The 12,813-nt window shown below is 44.6% G+C and overlaps 1 protein-coding gene across 3 annotated transcripts in view; it reads right to left on the bottom strand.

Moving 5' to 3' along the window:
* Positions 1-12,813, bottom strand: part of plekhg5b (pleckstrin homology domain containing, family G (with RhoGef domain) member 5b) — a gene marked incomplete at its 3' end in the record, with an annotated part of 60,616 nt that overhangs the window by 31,584 nt on the left and 16,219 nt on the right. For 2 of the 3 annotated variants that reach the window (XM_079359777.1, XM_079359778.1), the window contains exon 2: positions 11,730-11,806. In XM_079359777.1, coding sequence (XP_079215903.1) covers positions 11,730-11,806 — 77 coding nt within the window. Of the gene's footprint in view, positions 1-3,061; positions 3,131-11,729; positions 11,807-12,813 lie in introns of those variants that run through there. The other variant, XM_079359779.1, reaches the window with a different exon arrangement.

Raw genomic sequence — 12,813 nt, 5'->3', positions numbered from 1 at the left:
TCTTATCTTTTCTTTCACGTCGACGCGTGCGTGCGAGCGAGCTCGTTTTTTATCTGATGGCCGAGAGAGGAGGAGGAGGAGCAGCCACGTGTTGGACCCGTCTCTGAGTAATATCAGTGACATTTCAAGATGAGAGATTACTAACAACTATTTAAACACACCAAATGTCAAAGAAAAACAGACTCAAAGAATAAGGGAGATATGGAAAAAAACAACAACATTGGTATCTGAGCTACGTCGTTATTTATTTCTTATCATATCAGAGCTTTCCCAGGTAACAGCTTCCAGGGTAAAGCCCAGTATTACCCAAAGCTAATCGCCCCCATACAGATCCTTATCACATCAAGTGTATCAGACTGCAGATCAGTTTGTGTGACTCATTTGCTTTTTTTTTTTTCTTCTTCAGTGTTGAATGACTTTACAGTGTAAGTGGACGTAGAGTTTCCACATGTCATCCTTCTCTTCATGGCGAGGTTTTTTCCCAGATTACACTCTTTGAAGAAGAGATTGAAACGATCTGGGTTATTTCCGTCTTACGTCATTTTTTTTTTGTGTTTATTGTTGTTAGAGAAGATGAGCTGAATAATCATTTCCTGCTCTTGTAATTCATCTTCAAAATCAAAAAGGCGCTGACGTCAAATCTTCATTAACTCACCAGTGAACAGCTATCCGCACTGCGCCTCGACAACAACATGGCTGTTTTTATCCCTGTCAGAATATCACATACAGTATAACCTGGTGCTTTGCAAATAATCAAAAAGGTAAAGTCAGATAGTGTCCAAAGGTCCTTCTGACAACACACAGGCAGCTCCAGGTCGGAGCGTTTGCCCCAGAAAATGACAAACTCAGGAACAAACATGCTCACAGGAAATACTGCAGCTCCCATTCTGTGAGGTAAACTTTGCATTCCAGTCAAAGGTATGTTTCAACTTGCAGCAAAAGGGTTTCCCAAGAACACTTCAACGTCCTCATTTCAAAAACTGATTTTGCTTTTTCAGCCGAATCCAAACCTGAAAACTGCAACAGGTTTTTTTTGTAGACTGTACTTGGAGGAATTTTCCATCAAAAGCAAAAGCTTGTTTTTCTTTAATTGTTGTTCGAGATACTTTAGCTAAACCGGCCCCCAAAGCCCTGAAGCACAAATGTTTACATGACACCCTAATGACACATGCCACTGTCACAGTGTCGTCAGTGAGGAAGAAACGACACGCTCAAGCGGCCTCTTCAGGACAGAAACGCCACCAAATCCTCTTAGACCTAAAGACAGCCAGGCTCCACAACATTCAGCTCAAGATGGTCAATACCAGCACATGAAGAAAAAAACAAAAAAAGAGAAACCACTCACCAGCAGCTGGCCTCTCGCTGCTCTAACAAAGTCAAGTGTACCGACTGCTGTCTCAGGCTATGTTGGCTGGACTGTGACGCAACCAGCCTCCCTATCCATAGCTCCAGGGCAGGAGAAAAAGAGAGATAGACAGACAGGAGGGCGGTGAACACAAGACCAAAAAAGGAGGAAGTGAGAGGAAAAAAAAAAAAGGAAAAAAAAAAAAAAGAAAAAGAGAAGAGCTGGGTATTCCAAGTTCAACTGGAAATGAGCGCTCCAAGTACGACATGGAAGTTGATTATTTGGAAACCACTTCAAATTAGAGAAGAATATGGAAAGAGCAGAACGCTGGTGGGTGCCAGAGGGTACAACCGGTGAGATGATATGAGAAGCAGATGTGAAATATGCAGACATACAAGGAAAAATGTACTGAGAAGTGCTGCTGTGCACACATGTGGATGTGTGCTGCCTTCACAGCCTCACTCAGAGGGGGAAAAAAAAAAAACCCTGACAGGATTCGGATAGGAGCTGCCACTTAGTCCATGTTGGAGTGTGTGATTGAAGCTGCAGCAGTTAGAAAAATAAACTGAATGTTTAATTCAGTAATTGTTTACTATGTCACGACATCTGGAGAGATTTGAACTGTTTTTAAGCTGTTTACAAAAACTGTTAAATTCGAGAATAATGTGCAGAGGTAAAATGACTCGTGGTAAACCTAAACCTGCTCTTTATAAAGAGTGTGTACACATCAACACGCTTGCTTGTAATCTACAGCTTGACCGATGTATCCGTTTGAATCATCAAGCCGATATGACGATCATCATTATCATCAGGATGGACACTTACTCACACAGGAAGACGATCACACTGAGGAATGAGTGCGTGTACGTCTCTTCATGGACGTCTTCATGTTGCTGTATGTAAAGCTTGTTCTTCTCCCAGCTCATAAATGAACTATCAACGTTTACTGATCTCCTCTCTTAAACAGTCACAACCCCCCCCCCAGACCATGTCAGTGTCAACAGCAGCTTTACATCAAGCTGACTCCTTCTATTCACGTCAATGAATGTCTCAAATCTGTCCAAAACATTTACTTTCACACGTGTTTCACTCGTTTCAGATGTTTTATAGACCTCACAATTAAATGAGATAATAAACCAGCATATGTTGGAAAACACTTTTAAACCTCAGTCTCATTTCAGCCGTGCTCATCATGTTCATTTCATGTGTTTCTAAAAGGTAAACACACTAAAAAACAGGCTTGATCGTTTAATAATATCACATGGATATCAGGCTCATTAACTATTATCCAAAGGAAGCCCTGATATAAACACTTATCCTAACACTGGAATCGATTGACATTGAATAATCGATACATTAAACGTGAAGTCATCAGATTAGGAGACAGGACTTTATGCACGTTACACGATCAACATCAAAAGGGTGTTTTTTTGTTCTGGCTCAAGAACAAATATTTATTCTTTTTCACTCTTCTGTCAGTCTCAAAACGTTCACATCCTGTCCGTCTGTCGGAGCATCTTACAAGTGTCATCATCACTGGAGGAATAACAAATTGACAGCTCACTCCAAGAGTCCAAAGATAAGACTCCAACGTCTTTTACAAACCCCCCCCCAAACTCTCAACCTTCCTCAGAAAGTAGATCAAAACTTTCACACAGGCTAAATTCTTCTAAAGAAGCGCTGACATAGAAGAAAAAGACTTTGCACTGGATTTACCATAGAAGAAGAACTCCTCTCCCCAGTAACAGGCGCCTCGAGCATCAGTGGAAGAAGTAATCAATATCTCCAAGATCCAATACGCAGCAGGTGGTGAAAGTTTTAGTCCCAACGTGAATGCAGTTCTGTCTGTAGTCCGTCCGGTGAATCTGAATCCTCTGGGTAAAAACGGAGGGGACGGATTGAATGTGACAGACGGTGAGGGTCGCGAGATCGTCTAAGTCTGTTTACTACAGCAGTCTACTGGGAACACAGACTCAGACAACACACACACACACACACACATCACAAACCCCGCCCATCCTCTCAATCACACCCCCACATGCTCGCACACATCCCGGCTGACTCACGTCAACTCCCACTGAAACTGAGCCGCGCTCTGCTGACAAATAAAAGTTTTCCATGTGACGATGTTTCAGCTGATCCTGATTTACACCAAACCTTACTTTTTTTTTTCCTTCTCTCTCTCTTTTTTTTTTTTTTTCGTTTCTGTGCTGATTTAAAGCGTCAATTGAACTCTGACCCTGAGGTGAACAGAGGTCAAACAAGGAGGGGTCAGTCGGGTTTCTTTAAAAGTGCTGATAAAACACAAACATCTCCGCAACACACCAAGTTCTCCTCGGCCAATGATGAGGCCTGATGTATTTTGTGACATCATCACTGGAAATGGCCCCCAAACTTTTTACAGAAAGTCTTCATTTAGAGCTGCCATAATGAGTGGGCTTACTATGTGCGAGGCGCTGAATCAGAAACAGTTTGTGTAAGAGAAGAACAGTGTTGTTGTTTTTTTACTGAAGAGTTCGATGGAAAAAACAGACAGCTGGTTTTGTGTCGTGGTTCTTGGTCTTGAACCAGCCTGATCCAACAAGAACTCGGTTGCTCCCTTCAAAGTTTGAAATGATTAATTCAATAACCGTGGAGGAAATCAATGATTGAAATGACCATCAGTGGCTGATTGACAGGGAAAGTGAAGAGATGCTGTTTGGCTGAATTATGGGAAATGTAGGACGTCAGAGTAGATAGTCGTCGGATGACGAAAAATTAATAAGAATATATTTGACACATGCAATGATAATGGATTTCATTGCATGCTGCAACACTTGTTTGGTGTGTGTGGGAGTGTTGAGTGTGTGTGTGTGTGTGTGTGTGTGTGTGTGTGTGTGTGTGTGTGTGTGTGTGGTGTAAGAGCCCAGTATGATTTATAGTGTAATGTCCTGTTACAGTCTGGTGCTCTGACCACAAACACTCAGTCCACTACTCTCTGTTCTTTTGTCATTCGGGTTAATCCAAGATGAACCAGGTTTAAATCCCCCACAATTAGCTAGCTAGCACCCCAGCACACACACACACACACACACACACACACACACACACACACACACACACACACACACACACACACACACACACACACACACACACACACACACACACACACACACACACACACACACACACACACACACACACACACACACACACACACACACACACACACACACACACACACACACACACACACACACACACAAGGCTGTGAAGGGGAGGAGGGTTCATGTTTGGAGTAAAAGAAGGGGGGGATGATTTAATGCAGTGATCCAGCGTCTTCAAAACAAGACGACCTGTTGAATCCATGTCAGCCCCCTCCCCCCTCCCCCTCCCCGTCCGACCCCCCACTGTCGGCCTCAATTAGGGGGGGTATATTTAACAGAGTGGACAGCAGCAATGCAATTACTCTGAAGGATTAGACCCCATTGACACTGCCATTGTTGGAGGAGAGAGATGGGAGGGATGAATCCGAGCGACATTCCCTTGATGCCTGACCTTGGCATTAACCCCTAAAACGTATAAGCTCGGAATCCTTTCAAGTTTTAAGAGGAGAGGGTTAAAAAAAAAAAAACGGAGGATATGCGAGCGTGAAGACGAGGACGAGCAAGTTGTGTGTGTGTGTGTGTGTGTGTGTGTGTGTGTGTGTGTGTGTGTGGCTTAAAGATGGACATTTGTCCACTGAAGCTGCAGCTGGAAGTTCCTCGGTTTTCAGAGCTGGCTGAAACAGTTCGGAGTGATTCAGAGAGCGAGTGGCGTAATGACGGGTTCGGAAGGGGAGATTTTTTTTTCAGACCTCATTATCGCCTCTTTAACTAAGCTGTTCTATTCTCACAGCGTTCCATTAAGCAGCGGTTGTTTATGCTCTCCGAACACTGTAAGCAACAATTACGAGGAGTTTGCCATGAGAAGACTCTTCGCATGCGATGGATTTAGATGTTGCTGATGAGGAGGGGGGGGGAGGGGTCGTTTTCTCAATCCTGCTCTTCACTGGGGGGCCTCCTCTTAAGTCTTTGAACCCCGGCTATATTGGTCGGCCTGTTTCCATAGGAGTGTCTGTCAGGTACTTTCTTCCTGTTGTTCCCCCGTCTGCCGCCGTGCTGCTTCCTGAATGGGATGCTCCTGGGGGGGTTGTACTGGCGTCATGAGCCCCCCCCCCCCCCCACAGGACATTGTATAGATGTATAGATAGACGCACATAAGTCAGTGTCCAGCTTGTTTATTATGGCTGAGAGCCTTTGTTATGGTATGGTAGATATTCCTTCCACTTAACCTCGGGAACTTCTTTTTCCACATTTCAGCAGCGTTACATCATTATTATCTCGGACCGGCGTTTGATCTTAAACTCAGCGTGCGCCTCTTTACGGTCACGTTACAAAAGTTCGACTTCCATAAACGATAAATTCAGATATGAATGAAAGTCGGATTATGAAACATTTGTTGAACAGAAAGCCACTGTGACCACGTCGAGCAGCAAATACAGGACGATGTCACGCTGACCGTCTCTTTATTTCCCACAATTCTAAGTCGGACATTTAATTAAATATTAATATTAAAAATATTCAATGTGACGAGGTTAACTTATAGATGAGAGACGCTATTTTTCAGTATCGTTCATAGCATATAAAGGCCAATCATTCGCCACTTAACTGATCCTGAGGTTCTGATGGAGGCGGATGTTGGCTAACCGAACGACCACGTCAGTTAATCATGATCATATCTACATCTCGTGCCAATTAATGTACCGTTAGGTCACTTAGCCAAAGCCCTGTTGTCCCCAAACAGTGCCGTAACTTCTGCTGTTACGTTGCAGCTGTAAAGGTGTCATAATAATCGTCCGAGTGTGTGAATTCAAATTGGATTACAGTGTCAGGGAAGAGCGAGAGGCACGTCCAAGTTTTTTTCGTCTGCTAACATTAGCATAGCTGTTAGCCAACACTCACACACAACCACGTAATTCTGTGGAAACGAAACAACACCTCCGCCTATAAGAGATCATGTCACTGATAATCTCCTGAACTATTCCGATGAAGAGAGAGACTTTTTGTTTTTAACTTGAGTCGCTTTAAGATGACATGTTTGGGGGTTTTTTTTCGCCGTTGAAACATTGTTTGTTTTGAGGTCAAATCCAATTCATCATCAGCACGTGTTGTTGAATTGCTCCAATTAAAGGTGAGGCAACATATTTCTCCAATAAGTAAACAAAAAAACAAAAAAAAACGTAGCTCTGCGTGTGTTTGGTATTTTCAGAAAGTCGCCTCCCTTCGGTGTCTCAGGTGTGACGTCAACTGACTCACCGTCTCAAACTCATCAACTTCTCTTACTGGATGATCCCACAGGGGTGGAAAAGTACAGCTGGATGAAAGGGACGCTCCTCTGTGATTGGTTGAAAGCCGATGATGCGTGTGTGTGTGTGTGTTTGTACAAGACGAGCTGGCAGCCTGTTAAAGCCTGTAAGGATGGCTGGCTTCCACACATTGTAACAGTCTTACTCCATCACAGATCAATCTCCACGTCAGGTGAGAAAATGATGTCAGACGTTAATGACCTTCACAGGATCAGGGAGATGCGTTGTGATAAAAAAAAAAAAAAAAAAAAAAAAAGTGTTAAGTGTGTGCTACGATGACACCAGCTGGCAGGCGACACAAGGCTTACACTAAAGCATCAAATGAGTCTTTCCCGTGAAGTCATTTCAGGAAGAAAAAAAATCTCAGAGATTACAAGTAAACCTTCTGTAATCTCACACAGGCTACAAAGCTGATCAAAAAACATGAACAGTGCTTCTCAAACTTCAATCAAGTCCATGCAAGTCAGCGCTTTGATCACTTGATTTTCTTTTTTTACTTTATGAGAGTTCCTTCAATTAAAATCACTCAGTTCTCACCTGTTTAATTGACCGCGTCATGAATCTGGAGAAGAGCATGTACAGTCAATCGTCCATACACGACACCGACGTATCTCAACAATCTGCTTCACACCGAGCGGTGATTAGGTAGCAACTCGGCTGCACTGAAGTCTAAATGACTCCACAGTCATCAGAGCATCGCAGACCACCGTTTCCATTTGTGGGCTTGCATTACTTCATACGTTCAACTTTCCAGTAAACTTCACAGTTAAAGCTGAGCTCACTTCTTATTACTTATTTTTTCCCAGAAAAGCAATTTTACAGACTCTGTAGTCTGCAGTCGCTCAAGTAGAAAACAGGCTGGGAGAAATACATGTGGAAAGATCCGCAGCAGAGAGAGAGAGAGAGCGAGAGAGCGAGTGAGCGAGAGAGAGAGAGAGAAAAGGCAAAGACAGAAAGGAGCATAAATCAGAGAGGCTTCTTATCCCTGCCAGGAGCTTCTCTTTCTTTACCTTCACAGAGTATTCCTCAAAAGCACCAAAGCAAGCGAAGGAAGAAGAGGAGGCATGTAATCCCGGATGATACACACAGCTGGTTTAACTCAATCTACAGTCCATACGTACTGTCAGGCTGTCAGGCTCGTCTGCTTCCTTTGCAGGAGGAGTGAATCCCGGCAGGCTTAAAAATGGACTACAATCAGGCTGATGGGACGGGTGTTAGCGTCGCTGCGTAACACCCAGAACTTAATCCATCTCCGACGGCACCTAATAGCAAAAAATAGCACCTAATGCCCTGCACCCTTCGACCCCTTCACACATACAGAAAGTGGGCATCGAGCCCAATCGCAGTGTTTACTTAGCAGCTCCCTGTCAGTGTCACTTAGGTGAGACTTTCAGCCAAGCAGGTCAACGAGGATAAATCAGAAGATTCTGCACTTCTGTTTTATTTTGAAAGCACAAAAACAGACAGCTAAAGGTTGACACATTTTGGGTTTTTAGTAATAAGGTGATCCTGTGGTGGATCCACGGGGATGCATGCGTGTGTGCTTGTCTGACTAATACAGTACGTGTTCCCCCGAAAAACAGCAGCCAAGGATTACTCACGGCGTGTGACTGAATGGGGACAGAAGAAAACAAGAGCAAAAAAGAGAGAATGGAAGCCAAAAGCAGAAACCCGACGTGGGCGAGGACGCGTGAGCCAGGCTTCTCTGGAAACGTGAGACGGGGTTTGACAGAATCCCCCCCCCCCCCCCCAAAAAAAAAAAAAATACAACAAAGACATTTCTAAGGAAGATGTGTTTCTGCCCACTTAAGTAAAGGATCAAACCTTTCCTTAAACAATTCCCAGAAACAAATAGTATTATTATAAGAAACCTTTCAGGAGAAGAGGACACAATAAGTGTCACAAAGTCAAACATCATACAGCAACAGAACAATGAAAACAACATGATGTTAATATGAAATCTGTTTGATACGTGTGTTAATACTTGTACACATGTAACACCTTGGTATCGAATTCAGAGGTGAGAGACAGCTGACAGAAACTTCTCCTCATCCTTTCGCTCTCTGTCAAACTGACGCGCTCTCATCAATATACCTCTGCCTCCAGCTGTTTGGGCTGGGAGGCCCCTGTTGCCGTGGCAACCCACACCTTACAAGTTGTCTTGTCTGGTCCTGTCCTGTCAAAACTGAGAGAGGGAGGGAGGGAGGGAGGGGAATGTAGGAGACAGGGGGAAGAGGCAAAGACGAGGGGGGGGGGGGGGGGACGAGCGATCAGCGGTAATAAACCCTTCTATGTGGGCGTCTGGATCCAGGCAGCAAGCTTAGACTAGCATCGAGCGCTAAACAACCTAATCTGACATGAATCCCACCAACTCCGCCGAGAACTGAACCTCGTCTTCCAATCGGACACCTGCAGGCTGATTTGAAAGCCCGCTGGCTCGAAGAAAGCCGCAGTAAAGCATCCAGACAGTCCTGTTGGAAACACATGTGTGTCGGCTGTTTGAGCCTCCAGACAGTCTTATCCTTTGACTTCTCTTGTGTTTATGTGGTGACAGTGCAAGAGCAGAGAGGCTGACACCTGGTGGGATTTCGCTAAGTTATGGTGCAGGTGAACTCTGTGCTGTGACTGGGAGAGAGACACGGACCCGTCTGGAGATGATGTACGGCAGCAGCAGCAGCAGCAGAGCATACGCAGACCGGCCTGGGAATCAAACGCTTTAAATGCACTGCAGGTCCAGCCTCTGATTCTCTCTCTCTCTCTCTCTCTCTCTCTGTCTGTCTGTCTGTGTCTGCTCCTTGTCCTGTTGCCAAACCGCATGAATATCAAAGAGGCTTTTTCGCAGAACTCAAACATACAAGTCGAATGTTTTTTCTTTTCATATTCTGAGCAGGAATTCTTCCTTTATGTATCTAAATCTGAAGCTGGAGAAGAGATGAAGTCAAAGTATAAAAAAAAAAAAAATGTGTTTCTACTCATCACAAAAATGTGTCTTTATCTGGTGAAGTAAACGCAGAGTGAGTGAGCCACACAGTGAGGTCTGGAGGTCACAGTTGCTGTGACATTGCCCCCTGCTGCTTGAAGCCTGTTACAGGCAATGACTGCGTCAGTCTTGAGCAACAATAATGAGAAAGAAAGAGATAACATGACACGTTATGCAAGAACATTTCGCTTCTTTGACAGCCCGGAAATTCCCAAAACTATCACGACTCACCTTCTCGGTGTTCGTATTTCACACCGCAGCGTGATGTGGTTGTTATCAATCTTCTGACCAATCAACATTAAACAGACACGTACGTCAGTTCTGCTCTTTTCAGGTCCCTAAAAGGAAGCTACAAATAAAACATTCAAACAGATGAGGAGTCTGCAGCCAAAGCCCAAGTACTGCGGCTTAAGTCCTCAAGAGCGGACGGGCCAGGTTTGAAACCTCTCTCTCTCTCTCTCTCTCTCTCTCTCTGGTTGATAGAGGAGCTGTAAGTATTTATCAAAAGCTCCGTTCAAACAACTTTGCTCGTTCTGTTTGAAAGAAAGAGCAAGCGGCGAGTTGTTGAACGTCCCAGAGTCTTTACGAGTGAGCCTCAAGTCTGTCCCTAATCTTCTTACATAACGTCGACCCCTGAGCACGTGGGGGGGGGGGGGGGGGGGGGGGGGGGGGGACAGGTGGCGTCAGACATGTTTTGTCCTACACTGCCCCCCTCTCTCCCCCCCCCCTCGTGCCACCACAGCAGGTCTTTTAAACACAAAGGCATACTTTAAATACACACACTTGAACTCACCGTCTGCCTCACTCACGTCTCTGCAAAACATATACTTAAAAAAAAAAAAAAAAAAAAAAAAAAAAAAAGGAGGAAGACTGTCATGCGAGAAGGGCCCAAGAAAATAGGATAGGAGATTCAATAATGTGAGGAGAGTTCAGGTTAAGCTCTTTGGCTCCATCTTCTTCCCCCCACTTTATTATTCTCTGTTGCCATGGTGAAACACACTATATATAACCTCCTCTCTCTCATCTTCCCTCTATTGTCTCTGCAAGAGAGGACAGCAGGGGACGACGTCTTGATTCAATGGGGGGGAAAAAAAAAAAATCTATCTTAAGCAAAGCTGTGTTTGCAAGAGGAAAAAAGACGGACACACACGGCCCCTTTTTAACACCGAAAAGAAGAGGAGGGGGGGACACACTGCTTCGCCTACTGTGTCTTTAAACGCCACACGAGAGATTCAAAACACTCCGGCTGCATCCAGCACGGATGTGTCAGGGTGCACGCATCATGAAATCAGAGCTGTTTTTTTGGTTTGTCTTCTGGTTGCTTAGAGCTTTAAGGCTGTTTAAGACAATTCCTGTTAATGACTAAAATGAGTGTAATTGCATCGAAGCATGACTCATATAAATGTTCTGGCTCGACATCTCCATCATGATGATAGACTACGTGAGCGACTGAAAAACCAACTGCGAATCACTGCTGCATAAACCGAATTCACAGACAAAGTGTGGTTAGCTCTTAGCACAAAAAAATGAACTGCTTAAGGACAGATGATGGTTTGCTAAGAGCTATTGAGCTACAGCTTCTTGAATGCTATCATATAAATAGCATTTTTCCAATATTTGCTAAAACAAAGGACAACATCCGATCACAATGTGCACGAAGGCCTGAGTCTGATTGAGATACAACGACCAAACGTCATTAAATTATGATTGTATTTGCTGATATCGGCACCATTAACAATCCATTAACATCCAATCCAAATCCATATCGACTCTTTTCCATCATTTGGAAGATAAAGAGTCCTGAAATAAAAGTGAGGAGACTTTAAAGTCCTCATGAAGCTGAACCTTGAGAGTATCTAACTGCTGTGCCGTGAACAGTTTCCAACTAAAACAGGACAGAAGCAATCATCAAATAGAAGGCGGGACATGAGATGGTATATTTCATTTCACTTTAAGGAAATAAGACCCCCCAAAAGACCCCTCATTAAGTCCACCTGCAGGCTGGAGAGTCTTACCTTAGAGGCCCTCCGGCGCTCGGGACACTCAGGGTGCTGGCACACCACCCAGTCCTCCTCCTGGACCGGCTTGTCATCTGAAACAGAACACACACACACACACACACTTTAACATCTCCCTTTATCACTTAAAAAAAACAAAGCAGCCAGCCAGCCGCACATCCATCAACACACCTTTCTTGGTGACGCTGTTAAAACACATTGTAGACACCATGACTGAAGTCCCTGCCTGTGTTTATGTAAGGACTGGGTGAAAAAAAAAAAAAAAAAAAAAAGAGGAGGGAGGGAGAGAGTGAAAAACACTCTCACACGGTCAGAGAGAGCGAGAAGCCATGTCCTGAAGTGAAAAAAGAGCGAGGTCTGGTTCGAGAGATTTCTTGAAGGAAAGGTAAACAGAGGGAAGAGGGTGGGGTGTGTCGTTGGGACGAGATCAGAGAGAAACGAGGAACGACTGAAGAGGAAAATGAAGCAAATGAGAGGAAGCCCCACTCTGGGTTCTGTTGGACCCGACGGTGCCCTCGTGGTGGGGAAGCTCACTGTACTCTACGATAACAAATCACCGCTGTCAAATAAACCTCGAGAATCACCGCTAACGCCGCATCCAGGATACGATAAAAAGGCTGTGTTTACGTCTCCATCTTCTACATGTACACACACGATAAAGATATCATAACGGAGACTCGGAGCGCAACAACAGCTATCTGTCTGCCTAATGAGAAAAACAGGCAATAAATGTGCAGGAGGGAAGAGATGGGGGGGGGGGGGGGGGGGTGTTCTAAGAATGACAGGTCTTTGTCAACATGCTCAGGTGACCTGTTCACTTGTTATATCATCATTAGTGAAAGAGATTGCCGCCGCCGCAACATGAGTTCACTTAGTGGTGATATTTAAGGCCACGTGATAGAAACGCTACAACAGTCGAGGCCCCTCTCAGAGCGCAGAGACGATTCACCTCGAGTCATTCACTTGGCTGTAGCTGCACTCGCAGGTCAAGGGTGCTGCTGGGGAAAAGAGGGGAAAACACTGTAATTGGTGCATACCACAGAGCCCATGGCTTCCCCACTGGGGAGGGAAGGGTCGACCT

This window comes from Symphodus melops (genome assembly GCF_947650265.1).
Source record: "Symphodus melops genome assembly, chromosome: 13".
Taxonomy (NCBI): domain Eukaryota; kingdom Metazoa; phylum Chordata; class Actinopteri; order Labriformes; family Labridae; genus Symphodus; species Symphodus melops.
The sequence above is the reverse complement of the archived record's forward strand: the minus strand, read 5'-3'. Positions and strand labels throughout refer to the sequence as shown.